This window comes from Colobus angolensis, unplaced genomic scaffold, assembly GCF_000951035.1.
Source record: "Colobus angolensis palliatus isolate OR3802 unplaced genomic scaffold, Cang.pa_1.0 Scaffold400, whole genome shotgun sequence".
NCBI classification, from domain to species: domain Eukaryota; kingdom Metazoa; phylum Chordata; class Mammalia; order Primates; family Cercopithecidae; genus Colobus; species Colobus angolensis.
Genome location: NW_012117378.1, coordinates 1,011,901 through 1,035,702, shown reverse-complemented (window position 1 = coordinate 1,035,702; position 23,802 = coordinate 1,011,901). Strand labels below are relative to the sequence as shown.

Genomic DNA, 23,802 nt, shown 5'->3' with positions numbered 1-23,802 from the left:
TGCCCAGGAGTGCGCGCCTGTCGCGGTGGTGGGTGCAGGACCCGACCCACGGGCCCATTGTGCGCCCGCCCGCGGCGGCCAGGACCATGTGGGTGAACCCCGAGGAGGTGTTGCTGGCCAACGCGCTGTGGATCACCGAGAGGGCCAACCCATACTTCATCCTACAGCGGAGGAAGGGCCACGCCGGCGATGGAGGCGGCGGCGGCGGACTGGCGGGTAAGGACCCTGGCCGATCCCTGCAGGAGGGGAGCCGGGAGCGCTGCGGCGCCGCCCGCGGCCCTGGGCTGCAGGCTCCGGAGACGCCGCCCGGTCCCCTGGGGCTGGGCGACTCGCCCTGCCTCGTTGTGTGCGAGGCTTCGAAAGTCGTGCTGTTCAGGTTGGGCAGAGATGCTTCTTTTTTGACTCTGTCAGGCTTTGGGGCCCTTAGCGTACTGAGCGCTCTTTAAGTAGATGGTGTTCAGGAGAATGGAAAAGAGTGAGTCTGGGGCGGAGGGAATGTATTATCCGCTATAAATTGAATGCAGCATTCCCTTCCCCTCCCCCCCTTAAAAATACTGTTTTCCAAATGGGGAAGAGGGAAGGAAGAAGGTTAATTTTTACTCCACTTTCTTTACTGGCAACAGCAGGATCAGGTGTAAAATGCTCTTTTGTTTCCAGGGAAGCGATCAGTAAGGAACTGATGTGGTCATTTCCTAGATGAGTTATGACCGAAGAGAATGAATAAGGAAACAGGAATTCTTTTGTTTCACCTGATTAGAAATAAAGCAAAGCAAGCTGTCTGGTTCTAGTTGTAAAAATAATTGGCTGTATAACTGCATTTTAACTATTTTGGCTCAATCACATCTTCCCTAAACCCCCTTCCTTCAAGGTATTATTGTAATTGTTGCTGAAGCCATATCATATCATTCAGGATAATAAGATCAGTCAGACCCATATCCAAAGTAGTGCCATATTTGAAATAATCTTGAACTCATACCATACTAGAGAAATTGGACCTTCTCCCTCTCTGTGTTATTTAGAACGAACAGAACTGGAATACTTTGTACAGTGAAAAAGTTAGTAGAAGAAATAGTAGAAGTTTCACTAGGAAGGAGACTGCAAAAAAGAGATGAACTTTGACCTCCTCAGAGTTGAGCATTTATCAACCTCATATATCACCTGGGGTTTGCACACTAGGTAAATTGTTGCTTTCAAATGCTGTGCTATGAAATAAAGATCCTTGGTATATGTATTTACTTATGATTATATTTATAAACTAATTTTCTCAAGATTAAAATTCAAGTGTCATGTGGTACAATATATACTGGTATGTTTGAAGGATCTTGCTTCTACCAGAAAAGATAAATGTGCAGAGCTCCAGACCCCATTCTGGAAATACTGACTAGTGATCTGATACCAGGATTTTCCAGTTCACTTTGTAGAAGTTATCTAACTCTAAATGTTAATATGTAATTTACATGTCTAATATTGGAATCAGCCCGCATTGTCCTTTTTTTTTTCTTTGAGACAGAGTCTTGCTCTGTTGCCCAGGCTGGAGTGCAGTGGTGCGATCTTGGCTCACTGCAACCTCCTCCTCCTGGGTTCAAGCGATTCTCCTGCCTCAGCCTCCTGAGTAGCTGGGACTACAGGCATGAACCACCATGCCCAGCTAATTTTTTTGTATCTTTAATAGAGATGAGGTTTCACCATGTTGACCAGGCTGGTCTTGAACTCCTGATCTCAAATAATTTGCCCACCTTGGCCTCCTGAAGTGCTGGGATTACAGGTGTGAGCCACCTCGCCTGGCCCACATAGTCCTTTAAGCCTAGGACAACAACATAGAGTAGATAATTTACTGTAGTAAAAAAGAATATTTCCTTCTGCACTTAACCCTCCTACACCTTGTAAATATTAAGTATTCATTTACTTGTATCATTTGCAATAGGATGTGAAAAATTCAGGGATTCAGAGCCTTCTTTTTTTGCTTAACATTTGTATTGTGTTCTTACTGGTTTTTAGAGCTATAACTGACTACAGTCCACTTGAAATCTCATCTTGTCATCAATGACTTATTTCACATAGGTAAAATTACATCTTGTAAATTGAGAAATCACAGCAATTATACTTATTGGAATCATTGAAATCATTGTCATGAGTAAAAATATTCACAACAAAGCCTATTTTCAAGCAACAGAGGTAAAATGTTTGGTCTAATACATTGGTGCCATGTTAAATGTAGCAGGAACATTTTAGAAATGTTATACATTGTGTAGTATATTCTGATTCTAATGTAAGTTCATTCATTCACTAACTTACTAAATCATTTAACAAATATTTGTTGGCAACTTCTAGAAGTGCTAATGTCATGAAGCTCAAGCCTAGTAGAAGACAGGTATTGATGAAATAATCACATAAATTAAAGTAAAATTGCCACTCTACAGAGTCCCAGCAGAAAACAGAATCCAAATGAAGAGAGATGAGTGAAAAGACAACTTCGAAAAATTGAGGTATGGTTATTTGAACTGGTGTAAGACAAACCAGAGGCAGTACTCTCAGGAGTCCATGAGAGCTGGAGCCAGGGAAGAGGAGCTTGAGCCTGGAGAGAAGCAGCCACTTGTAAAAACACAGACTATAGCAGAAAGGGAGTGGGAATACATGCCCTGACTTCTGTCTTCTCCCACCCTCCCAGCTTCTGCCACTGCCTCCCATCCTTGGAACCCAACAGAAGCCAGCTAAGGAACAGGGCATGGGGGTATATGCCTGTAGTCCCAGCTGCTAGAGAGGCTGAGGCTGGAGGATTATTTTTGCCCAGGCATTCGAATCCAGACTGGGCAAAGTGGTGAGACCTTATCTCTAGAAAAGGGAAAAAAAAAAAAAAAAAGAATCTAGCTGGAAAGAGAGTCCTGGTAATGTAGTCTGTGGGATCAGCCTCCCAGGAATGGATGGGGGCAAACTGAGAATGATCAGAACAAATATCCTAAGAGGAGAACCATGATGTTGGTTAGTCCCGGTTAAGTGATGGGGTCTTGGAGGTGGAGGCAAAGGAAAGATTCCTTGAAGTGACCCTTGAGCTTAGAACTGAAGAAAGAAAAAGATCTACCTGTGAGGAGAGGAGGGAAGAATAAGTGTTAGGTCTCAGTTGTTGGAGATTTTCTGGAAGATCTCAGGACTTTTACATAATATGCATTATCTGGATCAGTGCACATGTGTACACCCAGCAAATAGATGACAGATGAGTAGGGAAACTTGCTCAGTGTGAACTGGCCAGGAGTGCTCTCAAAGTGTGATCATCAGGGATCTTGGAAAGATTAGCACAGAAAGCTGTAAAAGCAATGGGTCAAAGTTGAGGACATTTAACATTTTTTAAAAATTAAGATATTCTGGGTTCCTGATTCCAAGCAATATGTATAGGCATTGATGCAATGAAGTCCTTCTTCTATTGTGGATGCATTTGATTGATTTATTTAATTAACTCCCTTTGACAGATTTCATACATATACATAAAATTACAGACATCAGATGCAAAGTGCAGTGATCTAGTACAAAGTGAACACTTGGCAACCAACACCAGGATTAAAAAAATAGAACACTGCTATTGTGCCAAAAGCCCCCTTGTGATTCTCAGCCAATCATTGTCACCTCCCCCAAAGATAAAAACTGTCCTCATGTTTTTTTGTAAACACTTCCTTGATTTTCTTTATAGTTTTTCCAAAGAACATATCCCTAAACTCTGTATTTTGGTTTTGCCTTTTTTTTTTTTTTTTTTAGCAAGAAATGAAATGGAATTATAGAGTATGTATTCGTTTGTGTCTGGATTCTTTTGCTCAGCCTTGTGCATGTGATATTCATTTTGTTGCTGGTGGTTGTAATTCATTCATTTTTCTGTTCTGTGTAGAAAACTGTGATATGAGTATACCACAGTTTATTTATGTGTTTATCAACTATATTGTTGGTGGACCATTAGATGGTCCATTTAGGGGCATTATGGATCATGTGGCTGTGGTCATTTTGGGACATGTTTCTTGGTGCCTGTGGGCATACATTTCTATTTGCTCTATAAACAGGAGAGGAATTGCTAGCTTATAATGTATTATCAACTTCAGTAGATGATACCAAACAGTTTTCCAGAGTAGTTGTACCAATATAATCCCACCAGCAGCATATGGAAGTTTCCCCTGTTCTATCACATATCCTTGTCAGCACTGTCAGTCTTTGTAATTTTAGCCATTGTTGTGGTTTTGGAGTAATGTCACATCGCAGGGTTAATTTGCTTTTTCCTGAGTGATGAAGTTGAGCAATTTTCCATATGTTTATTCGCCATTTGGAATATTTTGAGATATGATTGTTCAAGTCTCTTGTCCATTTCTCAACTGGATTGTCTTTTTTCTTACTAACTTGTAGAAATTTAAAAAATATATTCTGGGTATGAGCCCCCTGTTACATGTGTGGCAAAATCTTCATTTGTTCCTTACCTATTTACTCTGTAAAGGATGAACAGAGATTCTTAATTTTTAAAATTTCTCAAGTCCTTTTTAGATACCATTTCCTTTTAGATACCATTTCCTTTATGGTTAATATTTTATTGTGTTCTGTTCAATAAGTCTTTTCCTGCTCTGTGGTTATAAAGATATTCTTCTATATTCTAGAAATGTAACAGTTTTAACCCCCACCTTAACATGTATAGATCACTGGGAATTAATTTTTGCATATTGTGTGAAGTAGGGGTTAGGTATTGTATTTTAATTTTTTTGTGGACATTCATTTGCCCCAGCGTGATTTATTGGGAAGGCTATTCTGTCTTCACTGTTCTGTAGAGCTATCTTTATCATAAATCAAGTACCCATATGTGTGGGTCTGTTTTGGGTTTTCTAGTCTATTTCTTTTGTTTATTAGTATATTCTTGCACCAACTGCACACTGTAGTTTTATTTTAATTTTCTTTTAGATTCAGGGGTTACATGCACAGTTACATGGGTAATTGTGTACTGTACTTTTATAGTAAGAGTTTATATGCAGTAGATAAAGTTCTATTATCTTGTTCTTTGTTCTCTACAGGTTTCTTGACTATTCTTTGAGTACAATACAGATGCTCCTCTACTTACAGTGGAGTTATGGTTCAATAAGTTGAAAATATTGATGCATTTTTTAACTTAAAATATCCTCAATTTACAGTGAGTTTATCCAGATGTGACCTTATTGTATGTCAAGGAGCAAACCGAATTTGTATAGTTTCTGCATCATTATGACTAAAAAAAATTTGTAAGTCGAACCATGTAAGTTGGGACCCATCTGTATTTTAGAATCAGCTTGCAAAGTCTCACCAAAACAAAACAACAGCAGCAACAAAGATATTAAAACTATTGAGATTTTGATTGACATTACATTGAGTCTGTAAATAAATTTGGGCAAAATTTTTACTTTTCTAGTATCAAGTCTTCTGGTCCATGAACATGGTATATTACTTTATTTAGATCTTTAAAATTTTTTCTCAGTGTTTTATAGTGTTCTTTGTAGAGGTTTTAAGCTTCATTTATTATATTTATTCATAGGTATTTCATATTTTTTTCACTCTGTTGTATATTCTGTCTTTTTAAAATTTTATTTTCTGCTTCTTTTTTGCTGGGATGTAGAAATACAGTTGTTTTTTATATTCACCTGTATCCAGAATGTAGCTAACTTAAGAAATGAATTCTAGTAATTTATCTGTAAATTCTTTTTTTTTATTTCCTACATAAACAACCATATCACCTGCTAATATTGACAGTTTATTTCTTTTTTAATTCCTATGCTTTTAAAAATTGTCTTTGCCTTTCTTGACAGGCTAGGACCTCATATACAATTATGAATTGATGTGGCAATTGTATGTACTCTTATCCCTTCCCAGGTCTTAAAAAAAAGACTTTCAACGTTTGTTCATTGTTAAGTATGGTAATTTTTGTAAAATTTTTTGTTTCTTTTTTTTTTATTTTTGTTCTCCTTGCCTGTTTTCATTTTATTTTATTTTGAGGAGTTTTTATTCCTAGTTTGCCAAGAGTTTTTGATTATATTTGGATGCTGAAGTTTTAAGAAATGCTTTTCCATTTTTATCAATGTAATCATGATTTTTCCTTTATCCTGTTAGTGTGGTAACTTATAGTAACTGATTTTCAAGTGTTTACCTGAACTTGCATTTATAAAGCAATCCTAATAATATAGCATTATAGCATTAGAATTGTAATATATTCCTGGTGAATTGAGCATTTTATCATTATGAAATATTCACATATATTTCCAGAATTGCTTTTGTCTCATTCTCATGGTTAGAATAGATATATTTGGTTAGTATTTTTATGGTATCTCTTTTTCATACTTTTACTTTCAACTCTTCTCTATCCTTATGTTTTAGATGTGTCTTTTATAAATAGCAGATAGTTGATTTATTTCCTTTTTATAATGTTTAATAATTTAATTTTTTTTTATAAATAGAGATGGGGTCTCACTATATTGGCCAGGCTGGTCTCAAACTCCTGGCCTAAACCAATTCTTCTACCTTGACATCTCAAAGTGCTGGAATTACAGGTGTGAGCCCCCATACCCAGGCAGTTGACTTTTTCTTATTCAATTTTGAAATTTTTTGACTCTTAATTGTATTATTTAGTTAATGTCCATGTGACTTGGATTTAAATCTGCTCTTTTATTAAGTACTTTATACTTTTTCTAGCTATCTTGTGTTCTTTTTATTTTGCCTTCCTTGCCTTTTGGTGGGATATGGGAATAATTTTTTTCAAGTTAAACTTTTTGAGACTCTATTAGCTAGAAGTTCTATATTCATTTTATTATTCTTTTAGTGGTTATTCTGGACATTACAAATGCAGTTTGACTCATCAAATTATATTGTCAACCAGTACTTTTTTTTTTTTTACCTTTTATTTTTTTAAAGGAAAGCCAGGGTCTCACTATGTTGCCCAGGCTGGTCTCAAACTCCTGGCTTCAAGTGATTCTCACACCTCAGCATCCCAAATTGCTGGGATTAGAGGTGTCAGTCACTGCACCTGGCCATTATTTTTTATTTTTTAAATTGACATGTTAAATCTTTTCTCATATAATGCAAAGACCATGGAATACTTTAACTCCCCACCCGCAATTTACATACCATTTTTGTTGTAATAGTGTATTTTAATTCTTAACATATTTTCAGCCCAAGGACGTGCAGTTATTACTAATTTTAAAGCCTATATTCAGTTGGATCTCTACATGTTTACCATTTTTGTTTTACTTTCTTCTTCCCTCTCTGATGGTTTTTCTGGAATCCGTTTTCCAGTGCCAGGAAAAACATCCTTTACTCTTTCCATTAGTGAGGACCTGCTTGTGACAGCTTTTCTCAGTTTTTGTATGTCTCCAAATGTCTTCATTATGCTTTCTTTCTTGAAGGATATTTTTATTTTGAATGGTTGGCACTTAATATGTTTTAAAAAAGCGTGGTTGAGACATCATTTCTTTTGAGTTAAACTGTCACTCTGAATTGTTGTTCTTTTGTGAGTAATATGTCTTTTTTCTCTAACTGCTTTTAGGGTTTTCTCTTTGACTTTGGTCTTCTGCAGTTTTAATATGATCTAGATAATTTGTGGATGTTTAAAAATCCTGCTTAGGGGTAGTAGGTGTTCTTTAATATGTCTTTCCTTGGGTTAGTAGACTTCTCATCCACTGTCTCTTCAAATATTGCCTTTCTTTCATTCCCTCATCTCTTTCTGGCACTCCAATTACATGTATGTTAGACATTCTCATCGTATCTTCTATGTCTGTTACCTTTTAAGTTTTACTTAATTTTGGCTACTTTTTTCTGATCTCTGTTCCAAGTTAATAACTATCTCCTTAACTGTATTTAATCTGTTCAGCCCAACTGCTTTTAATTATTTTTTAATCAAAAATTTCTATTTGATTCATTGTCTAATTTTCAGTTCTTACAATTCTCAATCTTATTTTTTTTGTCATTTTTGAGCAAGTATGGTTCTTGTAAGGCCTCAATTAACTTAAATATCTCAAGCTCTTATAAGCCTGTTCTATTGTCTGTTTTTTCTCCTAGTTTTCATTCATGCTGTGATGTCATTTTTTATGTCTGGTTACTTTTGATTATGAACTGGACATTGTACTTCTACTTTGTGAAACTAATCTGAAGGAGAAGATAATGTTATTTTCTATGAGAAAATTTTTTTCTGTCAGTTGCGAACTAAAATCACTAATTTTTGGTACTGATATATTTTCGTTGTTTCTGTTTTTTTTTTTTTTTTTTTTGAGATGGAGTCTCACTCTGTCGCCCAGGCTGAAGTGCAGTGGCGCGATCTCGGCTCACTGCAAGCTCCGCCTCCCGGGTTCACACATTCTCCTGCCTCAGCCTCTGGAGTAGTTGGGACTACAGGCGCCCGCCACCATGCCCGGCTAATTTTTTTGTATTTTAATAGAGACAGGGTTTCACTGTGTTAGCCAGGATGGTCTTGATCTCCGGACCTCGTGATCCGCCCTTCTTGGCCTCCCAAAGTGCTGGGATTACAGGCGTGAGCCACCGCGCCTGGCTGTACTGATATATTTTCAAGCTGAGCTCTAACTTGAGTGGATTTGCCTACTTAGGATTTACAGTTATGATTAGGTCATAGCCCTCCATCGTCCCAACCCAAAGAGAAAAGGTGGCATCATTAGCTTCCCTACCTCTTTAGTGGTACTAACTCCTATCCTGGTCCCCCTAGTCCAGGATTCTGTTAAAAGCACATCCAGACTCTCAACTACTCAGCAGCCCCTTATGGAAGAGGCACATGCCTCCCGAAATAATTGTCACTCTAAAATACAGAGCTCTCCCCCTTGAGCCTGTCTTTTCTCAGGTATGATAATTTGTTGCTTTTTAATTTTTTGCTATTTTAAAACATATTTTGTCCAGTTTGTATAGTTGTCCTGATTAGTTGATGTTGGTATAGATTATCTTATCTGACATTATAAGGTAGATGCTATTATTGTCCTCAGTATGTAGAAAAGGAAACTAAGGTTTTAAAGAGATTGAGTGATTTACCCTAGGTCCCACACCTAATAAGTGCGAGCCTGTTTGACTTTGTATTTATTTATTCTTTTTTTTTTTTTTTTTGACACAGAGTCTCTCTCTGTCATCCAGGCTGGAGTGCAGTGGCACAATCTTGGCTGACTGCAACCTCCACCTCCTGAGTTCAAGCAATTATCTTACCTCAGCCTCCCAAGTAGCTAGGACTACAGGTGCATGCCACCATGCCCAGCTAATTTTTTTGTATTTTTTTAGTAGAGGAGGGGTTTCACCACGTTGGCCAGGCTGGTCTCAAACTTCTAACCTCAGATGATCTGCCCACTTAGGCCTCACAAAGTGCTGGGATTACAGGCGTGAGCCACCACATCCAGCCTATTTAGTATTCTTCTTTATGTGCATTTATTTATTTATTTATTTTTATTTAATAGACATAGGGTTTCACTGTATTGCCCAGGCTGGTCTCAAAATCCTGAGCTTAGGTAGTCCTCCTGCCTCGGCCTCCCAAAGTGCTAGAATTATAGGCATGAGCCACTGCACCCGGCCTGTTTAGTATTCTTTACAAGACTGATATGGTTTGGCTGTGTCCCCACTCAAATCTCGTCTTGAGTTGTAGCTCCCATGGTTCCCACATGTTGTGGGATGGACCCAGTGGAAATAATTGAATCATGGGGGCAGTTTCCCCCATACTGTTCTCGTGGTAGTGAATAAGTCTCATGAGATCTGATGGCTTTATAGGGGGAAACCCCTTTCGCTTGACTCTTATTTCTCTCTTTGCTGGACGCCATGTGAAACGTCCCTTTGCTCTTCCTTCATCTTCCACCATAATTGTGAGGCCTCCCCAGCCATGTAGAACTGGGAGTCAATTAAACCTCAGTCTTTTGTAAATTGTCCCCTCTCAGATATGTCTTTATCAGTAGCATGAAAATGAACTAATAGATTAATTATAATGGTGTATGTTAATCTTATTTTCCTCTTATAACCACCCCATTTGAAAATCTAATAAAAGCTGTGGACTCTACCTTGAGAAAAATGAAAGCACTCCAAAAATTTGCCTGCAGTTTTAGGAGCTTAATGGATCCCAAGTGAATTAGAACATAAGGGCTTCAAGTTAAAAGATCTCAAGAGATGGAGACCGTTTCTCGTTACACAAAATCAAATGTGTGATTTGCTCAATAAACTGTTGTCTCGGAAATGTGTTTGTGTATCAACTATGTTTAGGGTGCTGAACTTTACAAAGATGTAAAAGAAAGAAAAAGCCAGTTTTTGCTGGGTCACATTATTAACCTTGAAATGAAACATGGGTGAACAAATTCAGGAGATTTAAGAAGATAGGCATGGAGATGATAAGAGTGCAGATGTATTAAGTCCATAGCAAATTGTTCCATCTGAGCTAGAGCATTGGACTGTCCAGGAATTCGACGTACTGCATTCAGTGGAGACCTCCACAACTAGGGAGACTTTCCATTTCGTAATCAAACAACCAGATAACTCCCAGAAATGTAGGAGAAATAACAAAGTGGTATTCATGAAGCTCTGAGTGGTTAGGAGGTGTTTGTTTGTTTTTAGGATAAATGCTTTCATCTTGCCAGCTTGTAAGTACTGTATTAGTAAAGTTGCAGCTAGTAGTGCTTGTGTATTTATTTATACAGTTGACCCTTGAACAACTCAAGGGTTAGGGATGCCAATCCCCCATGCAGTCAAAAATCTGTGTATGATTTTTGACTCCCCCAAAACTTAACTACTAATAACCTACTGTTGACCGGAAGTCTTACTGATAACATTAACAGTAGATTACACATATTTTTTGTTATATGTACTATATACTGCATTCTTATTATAAAGTAAACTAGAAAAGCAAGTGTTATTAAGAAAATCCTAAGGAAAAGAAAGTATATTTACTGTTCATTAAATGGAAGTGGTTCATGTTTAAGGTTTTTGTCCTCATCATCTTCACAAGGTTGAATAGACTGAGGAAGAGGAGGTGGAGGGGTTGGTATTGCTGTCTCAGGTGGCAGAGGCTGAATAGATCCAGGCAGTAGATCCAGGCAGTTCAAACCCATGTTGTTTAAAGGTCAACTGTAATATAAAAGCAGTTAAAATTTATGTTAGCTCCTAATGGAACTTAATGTTATAATTCGTGTCAATGAAAAGAATCAAACTCTGTAAAATATTTAAAGAAGCTTATTCTGAACCAAATATGAGTGACTATGATCCAAGGCACATTCTCAAGAGGTCCTGAGAACATGTGTCCAAGGTGGCTGGGTTATAGCTTGGGTTTATACTTTTTAGGGGAATGGACATAAGACAACAATATATGTAAGGTGTACATTGGTTTGGTCTGGGCAGGCAGGACTATTTGAAGAGGTGAGGCTTCCAGGTAACAGGTGGATTCAAAGGTTTTCTGATGGGCAATTGGTTTTATTAAAGAATTATTATCTATAGACCTGGAATCAATAGAAGAGTGACTGGGTTAAGATAGGAGTTGTGAATAGAAAGGAGTGACTGGGTTAAGATAAGGGGTTGTGAAGACTGAGATTCTTTTTTTTCTTTTTTTTTTTTTTTTTTTAAAAAAAAAAACAGTCTTGATCTGTTGCCCAGGCTGGAGTGCAGTGGCGAGATTTCGGCCTACTGCAATCACCACCTCCCAGGTTCAAGCGATTCTCCTGTCTCAGCCTCCCAAGTACCTGGGACTACAGGCGTGTGCCACCGCACCCAGCTAATTTTGTACTTTTAGTAGAGATGGGGTTTCACCATGTTGGTCAGGCTGGTCTCCTGACCTCAGGTGATCCACCCGCCTTGGTCTCCCAAAGTGCTGGGATTACAGGCGTGAACTATAGCTCCAGGGCCCCAAGGTTCTTATGTAGTGAGGTCTCACAGGTGGATGCCATTAGTGGCAATAGAGGGCAGATGTTTCCTACTCAAACCTTTAAAAGGTACTAGACACCTAACTAATCTCTTTAGGATTAGGAAAAAGACCTGATCTCTGTTTTAAAGTTAATGCTGGTCAGTTGTGCCTGAATTCTAAAGGGAGAAGGGTATAATGAAGCATGTCTGAAAACCCCCCTTCCCATCATGGCCTGAACTAGTGTTTTGGTTTCTTTGAAGTTGCCTTGGCTCAGAGGAGGGGGTCCATTCGGTCAGGGGGGTTAGAATTTTATTGTTGGTTTATATTGGTGATTTCTATGTGTTGGGGTGGGCAGTGGTCTGTAGCTGTGTGTGGAGCTGGCTCATAATACTTACATATTATTAATAGGAAAATGCTGCTGGCAGGATGCATGACTAGACAAAAGCAGATTTGGCTTGCTTGTTCCATGAACCGCCCCCTCCCCTCCACCGCATTATTATTATCAACTTTAAGATAACTGTGTTCACAGAATTCCATCATCCATACCAATTTGTCTTGAGACTGCCTTATTCTACAAAGAAACCGTGGGAATGAATGCATATAATTTGTGTGGGATTTGACATGACATTTGACAACTTCTGGGTGTTTATAAACTGGCCACAAAAACTAGGCAAGAAAATATTTACTCCAAGCTTCCCTCTAGAAATTTGAGGAATTTGAAAGGTTGAGGCAGACTTGCTGCTCTAGGGACGCTGCATATCCTTTCTGCTTTGCCATCCTCATGCACAGAGAGGACCCACTTTATGAAGCGGTCAGATTGTGAATTGTGGTATGGTTCCCAGGCCTGACCACAAAAGCCTGTTTTGTAGTTATGTACAGACCAGGATTTGTAATTATTTGGATCTGGGCAGCTTACAATGCCAACAGCTGTGGTAGGTACCACCTTGAGTTCTGAGTCTTGGAGGTGGAAGCCCATGCCTGCTTCATGGCACAGCAGTGTGCAGGGAATGCCGCAGACCAAAACCCTGAGGGTTGCTCTTTGCACAGCGTCTTTGTGTTCTCTACCTCTCTCACTGACTTCTACTCTTTAGTCCTTTACTTAGTAAGCCGACAACTGGCTTCAAATCACAGCTCCACCTGTTGGACATGTGATTTGTAAAGTTTCTTTTCCTTTCTGAGCTTAATTTCCTTATTTAAAATGTGGCTTAATAATCTTTTAGCACCCATTATGAAGAATCTGAGATAAGTTATGTAAAATATAGGAAACATAAAGAACCATTCATAGATGATTGTCCCATGATTGTCCTCCCTTGGTGATGATCTCATTTAGGTATTAGGAGGCAACTGGCTCTAATTCACAGCAATGTGTGAGTAATGGAAGAGTTCTGCAGTTTACAGAGACATTACATTTTCTGAAGGATGCTGTTAAAGCAAATGGATATCTCTCTGATATTTAGGCAGCTTGACAACATTGAGTCAAATACTCAGGCTTTTTGGAGAAGATAATTTTTGATCAGCAACCTTAAATTGTTTCTACATCATTCCTTCCATCTGTCCTTCCTTCTTTCTTTCTTCCTTCCTCCCTCCCTCCATCCCTTCCTTGCTTCCTCCCCTTCCTTTTCCTCCCTTCCTGATACTGGGTGTACATTTTGAAAGCTCTACCAGTAAAAGGTAGTTTCTTTCTTTCTCTTTCTCCTCCTCCTCCTCTCTCCCCTGCCCCTGCACCTTCTTTCTTCTCTCTTTTCTCTTCTGTCTCCTTCTTGCACAAATGGTCCTCTCTGAGAATGGCAAACTGGAATCACCAGGGAGAGGACTGGAGTGGGAGAGAGAGGAGGAGGGGTTACCTTTTCTCTTTGCAGGTTTGTGGGGAGTGTGTGTATGTATAGTTATTATGAATTTGTAAGTTGAAAACATCCTCTACTAGTGAAACTAGAGAACTGTGAAGAAGTCAATAACCCACCTTCTGCTTTTTCTTTTTCTTTTCTTGTCAGATGTGCATTCTAAAAAGCCCAGTGGATGAGTCAGCTTTTTTTTTTTTTGAGACAGAGACTCACTCTGTTACCCAGGCTGGAGTGCAGTGGTACAATCTCGGCTCACTGCAACCTTCACCTCCCGTGTTCAAGCAATTAGCCTGCCTCAGCCTCCTGAGTAGCTGGGACTACAGGTGCCTATCACCACGCCTGGCTAAGTTTTGTATTTTTAGTAGAGATAGGGTTTCACCATATTGGCCAAGCTGGTCTCAAACTCCTGACCTCATGATCCACCTGCCTCAGCCTCCCAAAGTGCTGGGATTACAAGTGAGCCACTGTGCCCAGCGAGTCAGTCATTTTTTAAAGGTGTTCTGCAATTGCCACTGGCTTGTAGTTGGTTTCAAATGGCATGTCACAGTTTTGCTGTTAGCTTTGTTGATGAAAAATCCAAACTCTGTAAAATATTTAAGGAGATTTATTGAGCCAAATGTGAGGACTATGACCCATGACACAGTCTCTGGAGGTCCTGAGAACATGTTCCCCAGGGTAATCGGGTTATAGCTTTATTTTGTACCTTTTAGAGGCACAAGTTATAGGCAGACATGAACCAATACATGTAAGGTGTACCTTGGTTTGGTCTGGAAAGGTAGGACAACTCAAAAGGGAGGGGGCTTCCAGGTCATATGTGGATTCAAAGATTTTCTGATTGGCAATTGATTGGAAGAGTTAAGTTATTGTCTAAAGACTTGGAATCAATAGAAAGTTTCTGGGTTAAGATAAGGGGTTGAGGAGATCAAGGTTTTTATTATGTAGATGAAGCCTCCAGATGGCAGGCTTTAGAGAGAAAGACGGTAAATGTCTCTGGTTTTTTCTTTTTTCTTTTTTCTTTTTTCCGGACAGGGTCTGGCTCTGTCCCCTAGGCTAGAGTGCAGTGGCATGATCTCTGCTCACTGCAACCTCTGCCTCCTGGACTCAAGCCATACTCCCACCTCAGCCTCTCAAGTAGCTGGGGCTACAGGCTCATGCCACTACACCCAGCTAATTTTTGTATTTTTGTGTACAGATGGGGTTTCACCATGTTGCCCAGTCTGGTCTTGAATTCCTGAGCTCAAGCAATCCGCCTGTCTCAGCCTAACAAAGTGCTGGGATTACAGACGTGAGGCACCACACCTGGCCTGATAAATGTCTCTGATCAGACCTTAAAAGGTACTAGATTCTTAATTAAATCTCTCCTGGATCCGGAGAACACTTGGAAAGGGAAAGAGATTCTCTACAAAACGTAGATTTTCCCCCAAAAGAGATAGCTTTGCAGGGCCATTTTAAATATGTCAAAGAAATGTATTTTGGGGTAAAATACTTCAATTTCTTTCTTTAGGGCCTGCTATTTGTCATGTGATGCTATGCTAGAGTCACATTGGAGTTTGGTATCTTCTTGCTACAAAGAATCTGTTTTGTAAGTCTTAAGATCTCTGTTTTAATGTTAATGCTGGTCAGTTTTTCTGGAATTCCAAAGGGAGGAGATTATAATGAGGTATGACTGACAGCCCCCACCACCCCGCCCCCACTACTCTTCCCACTATGGCCTGAACTAGTTTTTCAGTTTACTTTTGAAGTCCCTTGACTGAGAGGAGAGGTCCATTCAGTTGGTTGCAGGGCTTAGAATTTCATTTTTGGTTTATAGGTTATTTACATATTCTTTCAGGGAACATTGGATTGCTAGGTTTTCTAGCTGTGAGATCCACTCAGGAAATCCATTAAGATTTTCCTTCTAACTCTCCACTGGAGATCTAAGGAACTTTAATTTCGATGACATTGACAACCAAAATGAGTGATTGAGGTATAAGTCTCACTCCTCTATATGTATTAAACCAGCTTTAGGGCATGTCTGGGAAAAACATTAGCGCAGACACATCTGTGGCTGTTTTTCCAAAGAGGTTTTTATATTTGATATTTATATTTAATTATTTTATTTATATATTTATATAATATTTAATTATTAATATGGTTAATATTTATATATTTCCTTAAAGCAGGGGAAGGCATGTAGGAAGAGGGGAAGGTATGATGTAAGGCAATGGTTACATTCCTGGGACACTTTGGTTAGTGCCCAGTGAACCTACATTTTACATAAGATAAGGTGAATGTTTGAAGAGAAAAAGCAAGTAAAGGGGGAGTTCATTATGTAGACCCTTTCTAGGTAGGTGGAGGAAATGAACCTTGTCTTTCTCCTGCACCCAGGAAGATAAGATTGTAATTGAATATTATTGGTGTGGAAAACACTTTAGTTTTAGGAGCTAGACTCAGACTGTTGACCTCAAGTTAAAATTGTCTGTCCCTGTTTATGGAAGTCCAGAAAAGAATTTACTTATTGAAGATATTTTAGGGCAGTCCTTCAGCAGATGCCTGAGGCCTCTTACCTTTCCATGGGAACCTGGCTGATCCATAGTGTTAGGAACAACTATTCATTTGGAAGAGGCCTGTTGTATGACTCAGCCTCTAGACTGAAGTTCAGGGATTATTTTTTTCAAAGAGGTTTTCCAGAGGTTTAATCAGGGAAGATTATTATTCAGAGGCCTAAAATCAACTCTTCTACTTTATATCTGGGTCCAAGGAGCACAAAGCTAGATGAAGATCCATGAGGTGATGTCAGAAATGCACACCCATGACTGTACCTCCATTCCTACCTTTTCAGCTCCATTATTCTAAGGCTTGCTGGGCAGATACTTGCTAGAGTGAAGATCAAGCAGAACATTAAGGATTTGATCTCTGTTTACACTGAACAAACAAAAGGGAACTCTTGTTTATCTAATTCTGTTTCTTCTAGATTACTTTTAATGCCTCTGTTAAAAAAAATTTGCTTTAATATGATAGGGTCTTGTTATTGCCTAGGCTGGTCTTGAACTCCTTGCCCCAAGTGATCCTTCTACCTCAGCTTCCCTAGTAGCTGGGACTATAAGCATGTACTGCTGTGCTCAGCTTTAATGCCTCTAAATAAGGACAATTCTACATTTTGGTAGTATGTACAAATGAATTTTTAAAAATTCATTTTATAATTAGCATAGACAATATATAGACAGAGGAGCTAAAATTTGCCAAAAATCTGTGATTCAGGCATCCTGATGAGAACTTTTTCATTCTCTAATTTGATTGTCATAACAACCTTGTAGGTTAGCTATTATTCTCCTTTATATGTGAGGAAGCTGAGTTCTCATAGAAGTATTTACCTGAGGAAACCCTGGTAGCATAGGCAGAGCTTGGATTTGTACTCATTTTTGACTGAGTTTAGAAAGAGAAAAGGATTAAAAAGGGAGATTATTTTTACAAAAGGAGGGAGGAAGATGATCTTACAGTGCATCCTTTAGAAAGCTAAAGGAAACTGGGGCAAAGTCAGTTCCAGTCTTAAAAATTCAGTCTTGAGTCAGGTGCGGTGGCTCAGCCTGTAATCCCAGCACTTTGGGAGGCGGGCAAATCACCTGAGGTCGGGAGTTCGAGACCAGCCTGACCAACATGGAGAAACCCTGTCTCTACTAATAATACAAAATTAGCTGGGCATGGTGGCACCTGCCTGTAATCCCAGTAGCTTGGGAGGCTGAGGCAGGAGATTCGCTTGAACCCAGAAGGCAGAGGTTGCGGTGAGCCGAGGTCATGCTGTTGCACTCCAGCCTGGGCAACAACAGCAAAACTCCATCTCCAAAATAAATTCAATCTTGAGTGTGGAAATGAGGAAGCTAGTAGAGTGAGGCTGTACCTTCTCCTGTGTTTTGATGTCATTGGCTATTGGTTGTCCTGGATTATAGTTATATAACTTATGCCGGGGGAAGTGTGAAAACTATGTGGATTTTCTCAAAAAAGTTTTCCAATCTTTCCCCATTTCAAGGCTTCTAAGCCCAGCTGTCTTTGGGACAACAATATAGAGCCATTCCGAGATACAAAATTAAGAGGGCATTGGGCATTTGACTGGAAGACTAGACAAGGGAAAGACTTGTTTGTATGAATGTTCAACAAAGACAAATATTCATGTTTATTGTGAGGGTGGTCACTCTCAAAAAGTTTTGTAAACCAAAAAGTGTCTAAAGCAGGTCTCAATTTAGAGGTTTATTTTGCCAAGGTTGAGGATGTACCAGGGAAAAAGAAATGCAAGTCACAGTAGGATCTGTGTCTTGTGCTTTTTCCAAAGATGGTTTTGGGAATTTCAACATTTAAAGGGGAAAGAGCAAGAAGGAGGGGAGGAAAAAAGGAGTAAAAAGGGAGAGAGGGGTAGGCAATGAGGCCAGTGGTTACATTCTTATGAGGCTCTGATTAGTCCTTAGTGAATCTACGTTTTACATGTGAAAAGAAAGTGGGAGGAGTCCATTATGCATTCATTTTATGCTCGGCAAATCTACATTTTACATAAGATAAAGTAAGCATGTGAAATTACAGCTATCTGTTTGAGAACAAAAGGAAGGCAGTTTTTGCATGATTCAGTTCCCAAGCCTAACTTCTTCCTTTCAGCGTAGTTTGCAGTCCCAAGATTTTCCTTTTATAGTTTCTAGAGAACAAGAGAGAAGAATTGCACATTTGACATACTGTATTGATTTTCATTAATGTAATTTGTGTTAAATGTCATAAAGATATTCTTTGTTTAATATCTGTTTATTTTCCTTGTGGACATAAAATTATTATTAAAGTTTTCATAGGATCATTACAACCTTGGCTCACGAATCTATTTTTCCTTTTAGTAGTACTTGAAACTGGTAGCAATTTCAGGAGGTCCTTGAACAACATGAAATTATATACAAGATTAATGGAATTAAGTGTGAAGGTGTATTTTTCCGGAACTGAGGCTCCACTTTTTGTCAGCTTCTTAAATTAGATTGTGAATCAAAGAATTAAGAACCGGTTTCCTAATGTCTGACATTCCTCAACTCCGAATTTTCCACCAAAGCGATTTTCAGGGATTTAGTATTGTGCTTGCAGCAGGATTACTATAAATTGTAAGACATCTTATATCATTTCCAGGAAATTCTTTTAGCCTTTCAATCAGTTGAAAATGTTTGGTTCACTATATATTGTTTAAGCAATAGGAATGTATCACTGTCTGTAACTACAAAATGGTAAACATGTTAGTGCTTATCTCTTACTCTTATCCTGATACCCAGATGTGGAGCCCTTCAACCACAGCACTTAGTTTCCTATTGTGGGGAAGACCCTACGGATGTGAGTGTGAGTGTGTGTGTGTGGGTGGGAGAGAGAGAGAAGGGAGGGTGCAGGGAGAGAGAGAGATTCAGGCGGAGATAGACAGAGAGATAGAGAACAGAGGGAGAGAGGGAACAGGGCATGGAATAAGAAAACGGAGGGTCTTTCCTTAATCTAGGAACTGATGTTGCCCTGGCTGTCCCTCTTCCTGCAGATGTTCTACTCAGGGGCCCCTCACTAGGATTCTCTGTAATGTAGAGCAGGGGTCCCCAGACCCTAAGCCACAGTCCAGTACTCGAGAAGGTGAGCATTACTTCCTGAGCTCTGCCTCCTGTCAGATCAGTGGCAGCATTAGATTTAAATAGCTCCAGCCCTGCTGTGCACTGCGCATGCAAGGGATCTAGGTTGTGGACTCCTTATGAGAATCTAATGCCTGATGATCAGAGGTGGAACAGTTTCATCCTGAAACCATCCCCACCCCTGCTGCCCCAACACCCCCGGCCATGGAAAAATTGCCTTCCACGAAACTGCTCCCTGGTGCCAAAAAGATTGGAGACCGCTGATGTGGAGCATGCAGTTCTGACAAGTGACTCCACTGGTTGCCTCTTGCTAATTCTGCTTCCCCACAGGGGAATGGAGAAAAGAGTGGGGTCCAGATACAGCACAGTGTGTTGGCATTTCCTTTCTGCACTCTGCAATTCAGCTCTCAGCCTAATCATTGTACAGTTCTGATTGAATAGCATGGCTAACCCTACAGATCATACTCTGCTCTACTTAACTGTCAGGAGGCTAATCTTGGTCATGAGAACTGCAAACCCCTCTTTCTTCCTGTTCTCTGTTTTGCAGTGGGGTCACCTCTAGTTTCTCAAATATGGCTCTGCTTGAGTGTAACCACTGATCTTTAGAAGAGGGTGCCATTTACCCTTTGACTTTATTTATTTATTTATTTATTTTTTGAGACGTGGCCTCACTCTGTTGCCCAGGGTGGAGTTCAGTGGCACGATCTTGGCTCACTGCACCTCTGCCTCCCGGGTTCAAGCAATTCTCCTGTCTCAACCTCCCAAGTAGCTGGGATTATAGGCATGTACCAACATACCCGGGTAATTTTTGTATTTTTAGTAGAGATGGGGTTTCGCCATGTTGGCCAGGCTGGTCTCAAACTCCTGACCTCAAGTGATCCGCCCACCTTGGCCTCCCAAAGTGCTGGGATTACAGGTGTGAGCCATCATGCCGGATGCCCTTTGATTTTAATCTGTTTATCTGCTCTCACCTGTTCCTCTGAACCTACTGTCTCCTTCCCCCTCACTCTCTCCCTAATAAAACCCAATTTTCCTTTCTGACAACCTCAGCTTCATGGCATATTCTAGGGAGGTATCAGGTAGCTTTCTTTTTGTAAATGATTTGTAAATTTGTGGGCCATTATTTTTCAGAAGCCTGCTAATCTTGTCAGTATCATTCCAGTTTCAGGGTGTGTTTACCCAGAAAAGCACTCGGTAACTTTTTCACAACGTAAGTAGCTTCGGTTGTGTCCTTGATAGAAATATGTATAATGAGTTGTGATCCATCCCGCTTTCTTAGTGCCAGTGAACACTCTGGTTTCTAGCAAAAGACTACTCTTATCTCTTGTTTTTGTGGTCATTACAGTTTGTCACAGGGACTGTGTACGGTCGGATGTTATCATACGCCACTGTAGGTCTTCCTATTTACTCTGTGTTAATTGTACTAAACTTTGACATGTGCACTTTTATTTTTATTTACTTATTTGTTTTAAGACAGGGTCTAGCTTTGTCATCTGGACTGGAGTGCAGTGGTGCAGTTATAGCTCACTGCAGCCTTGAACTCCTGGGCTCAAGTGATTCTCCTGCCTCAGTCCCCAGGTAACTGGGACTACAGACGCATACATGATGCCCGGCTAATTTTTTGTGATATTTAGTAGAGATGGGTCTCACTATGTTGCCCAGGCTAGTCTCCAACTCTTGGGCTCAAGTGATCCTCCTGCCTCGACATCCCAAAGTATTGGAATTACAGGTGTGAGCTACCATGCCCAGCTGACATACGTGCTTCTAAAAGTCACTTGCAGATTTTTATTTCCGATGTGCCTATAACCCATTTCATTAAAGTTTAGATGAGCACAGGATTTTATAAAGTTCATAGATAAATACCTTTTTTTTTTTCACTTTTATTCACCAGCCAGATCTTTTTCTTAGAGAGACCATAGTGGTTATACAGAATGGGCGATAGTATTTTCAAAAAGCTTAGCAAATGTAGGCAGTTTCTTTAGGGTTAATCATCTTTCAAAGGGCCTTAGGAATGTCCTTGAAACAGAATATAAATGTCAAAGAGAATATCTCTTTCTGTTTGAAATCATTTAGGCAGGTTGAAAGAGTTTGATAAAAGGAAATTCTATATTTAATCTTTCATTGTAAATTGTATGTGCAATGAAAGAGTTTAAACATTTTTGGAGTTTGCTGTCTTAAAGGCCTTTCTGGAATATAAGGAAACCCAGCAGTGGTGTCTGCTAATTATGTGACTGTAGTTCTTAACTTCTTTGAGACTGCTTCTTATCTGAAATTGGGAATGGTTCCTCCTACCACCTCATGTGTTTATTGTGAGGGTCAAATGAGATACTGAAAGCAAAAAGCATTAATTAGGTTTTTCAAATTTGTATTTATTATTTTTATTTTAGGGACAGGGTCTTGCTGTGTCACCTAGGCTGGAGTGCGTTTGACTTGATCATAGCTCTTTGCAGCCTCAAATTCCTTGACTCAAACGTTCCTCCCACCTCAGCCTCCAGAGTAACTGGGACTACAAGTACACCCTACCACATCCTGATAATTTAAAAAACTTTTTTTTGTAGAGATGGGTGTCATCACTATGTTGCCCAGACTGGTCTTGAACTGCTGGCCTCAAACAATCTTCTGATCTCAGCCTTCCAAAGCGCTGGGATTACAGGAGTGAGCCACCGCACCTGGCCTGCGTTATGTAGGGCCTAATGTGGTATTAGGATTCTGTGTTCCTCAATGTAGTTTTCTCTTATCAAAGTATCCACCATCTGACTGGGTGTGGTGGCTCATGCCTGTAATCCCAGCACTTTGGGAGGCCAAGGTGGGTGAATAGCTGGAGCCCAGGAGTTCAAGACCAGCCTGGGATACATGGCAAAACCCCATCTCTACAACAAATATGAAAAATTTGCTGAGTGTGGTGGCACGTGCCAGTGGTTCCAGCTACTAGGGAGACTGAGATGGGAGGATTGCTTGAGTCCTGGGAGGCACAGGTTGCAGTGAGCCATGATTTCAGTGAGGCAGAGGTTGCAGGGAAGTGCTACTGCACTCCAGCCTAGGCGACAGAGTGAGACTGTGTCTCAAAAAAATACATACAAATCCAAAAAACAAAGTATCCTCCATCTACTCAACAAAATCAGGATCAGTGACAATGGCAGTATCAAAAATCTACAAAGTGGCCATCAGCTTGGTGACAGCATTTACCATGTAAGGATAGTATACTTAAAACAGCCTTGTCCACATGGAGCAGAGGTTCCTTAGAAGGAAGGAAGGGAGGGAGGGAGGGAGGGAGGGAGGGAGGGAGGAAGGAAGGAAGGAAGGAAGGAAAGGAAGGAAGGAAGGAAGGAGGAGGGAAGGCCTCCCAAAGTGCTGGGATTATTACAGGCATGAGTCACCGTGCCTAGCCCTTGTCCTATTACTTGATGTCTCAGTTAGACAGTGCCATCAGATCCATTATTTGTCAGAGTATCTTTGAAAGTCTTAGACAACATCTGACGTCCCCTGGTACCAAGAATGTAAGGCAGAGGGATTTTTCCTGACCAGGTGCCCTTTGTTCTCAGAGTGGCCAGCTGACACACACCAGGCTATGGGATAGACATTAATGTCAGAGTGGCCTGATGAGGAAGAGCTACCCGTGATGGTCCCATGCAGGCTTACTTATCATATCAAGGATTGAACTCCCAGAAAAAGCTTTTTAGTGCCTGGAATGAGAGTGGGACTCAAGGGTTTAAGCTTTATGAAGTTACACAAAGAGACACGTAAAGTGGATGAAGACTTTTTTCTGCCTGATTTTTGGGAGTCTATGTGGGGGAAGGCATAATCCCTGGCTGTTGCTAAAATGGGGAATTTTGGCCCAGCAGAAACCACAACAAAATATCTGGAAAAGTAGGTGGTGATAATACATTCAAAACAGTGCTTTCTCAGTGCTGGGTACCCCCTGGGGGAAAAAAAGACAAAAAATAGTGCTTGCTCAGATGCAATGAAATAACCACTCAAGGGGATTTTTTATTTTTATTTTTTTGAGACTGAGTCTTGCTCTGTCACCACGCTGGAGTGTAGTGGCGCAATCTTGGCCCCTTGCAATCTCCGCCTCCCAGATTCAAGCGATTCTCCTGTCTCAGCCTCCCGAGTAGCTGGGACTACAGGCACATGCCACCAGGCCTGGCCAATTTTTTTGTATTTTTAGTAGAGATGGGGTTTCACCATGTTGACCAGAATGGTCTCGATCTCTTGACCTCATGCTCCTCCTGCCTTGGCCTCCCAAAAGGGGATTTTTACAAAGGAATATGGCAAGGGAGAAAACCCTGTCATGTCATTATTTTTTATTCTATTTTGAAAACCAAAAGGAAGGGAAGTGCAGCCTGTTATATGGAACTGAAGTTATCATCTCCTTGGTGCCTCCATGGGGCCCTTTGCTGTTGTGATGGATAAGTTGCAGTTCGAGAATGTGTTTGAGTGCAATTTCATTTTCATATCATCAGAATCTTCTGGGATTAGTTAAATCTCATTGAAACTGGGGATCTGTTTA

The 23,802-nt window shown here is 40.1% G+C and overlaps 1 protein-coding gene across 1 annotated transcript in view; it reads left to right on the top strand.

Annotated features, from left to right (window-relative positions):
- Positions 1–6: 6 nt before the first annotated feature.
- Positions 7–23,802, top strand: part of TBC1D9 (TBC1 domain family, member 9 (with GRAM domain)) — a 134,486-nt gene continuing 110,690 nt past the window's right edge. Inside the window, exon 1 of the mRNA XM_011955806.1 lies at positions 7–216. Within this exon, the coding sequence (XP_011811196.1) occupies positions 87–216 (130 nt within the window). The 5' untranslated portion in view covers positions 7–86. The remainder of the gene's footprint in view (positions 217–23,802) is intronic.